At 32.9% G+C, this 735-nt stretch overlaps 1 protein-coding gene across 1 annotated transcript in view; it reads left to right on the forward strand.

Annotated features, from left to right (window-relative positions):
• LOC119586077 overlaps positions 1-735 on the forward strand; it is a 13457-nt gene extending 12722 nt beyond the window's left edge. The window contains exon 5 of the mRNA XM_037934778.1: positions 409-735. Within this exon, the coding sequence (XP_037790706.1) occupies positions 409-470 (62 nt within the window). The 3' untranslated portion in view covers positions 471-735. The remainder of the gene's footprint in view (positions 1-408) is intronic.

Genomic DNA, 735 nt, shown 5'->3' on the forward strand with positions numbered 1-735 from the left:
TGTCCTTTTTTGATGCGTGCATATATTTACCAGGTCTTTCTTTGATTTTATGTTTTGTTTGTTTATCTATTGATTAACTATATCAGGGTCCATCGTCACATGCTTATATACCGAAAAAAATATTATCACTGTTCTTAATGTTCTTCATATACCTGTTATGAAGTTATTTACAATCGTCATTATTCCATACATTGTTTAATATTATATGATATAAAGTTAAGGTATTGAACAAATCTTATGCACTTTGAACATTTATCGACGTCACTTGCTTGCTTGTATATCCATCCTCATTATCATCGTATTTCTAATCCATACACTTGCTTGGTATATACCTGATATATCCATCCTCTTTATTGTCATTATTCCATACACTGTTTATCTTTATTCGTTAATTCCCTTTTTTTTTAGGAGTGATCGGTTGGAGATCTTCGCTTCCCGACCTTCAGCTGGAACGATTCGGAATTCGCTAGTCATTTGTTTACATCGACGCCCTTCTAATTTTCTCTTTCTACAGAAAATGGAAATTGATGATGATTTTCATTATTCTAGCGTGATCTATGTTATTTAATTAGGATCAGTTCACTCAGGGTCTGTGTTCAGTGTCCATGAGGTGGCTTGTCTACATCAAGGTGAGTTGAATTTTAGATTAAGCGAATGTTAGGTTGTTTCCATGATTCTAGAGAGGATATTCTAGGATTCTGATAGAGTATAAGTCATTTACTGTTTATCTAAAAA

Source organism: Penaeus monodon, chromosome 20, assembly GCF_015228065.2.
Source record: "Penaeus monodon isolate SGIC_2016 chromosome 20, NSTDA_Pmon_1, whole genome shotgun sequence".
NCBI lineage: Eukaryota > Metazoa > Arthropoda > Malacostraca > Decapoda > Penaeidae > Penaeus > Penaeus monodon.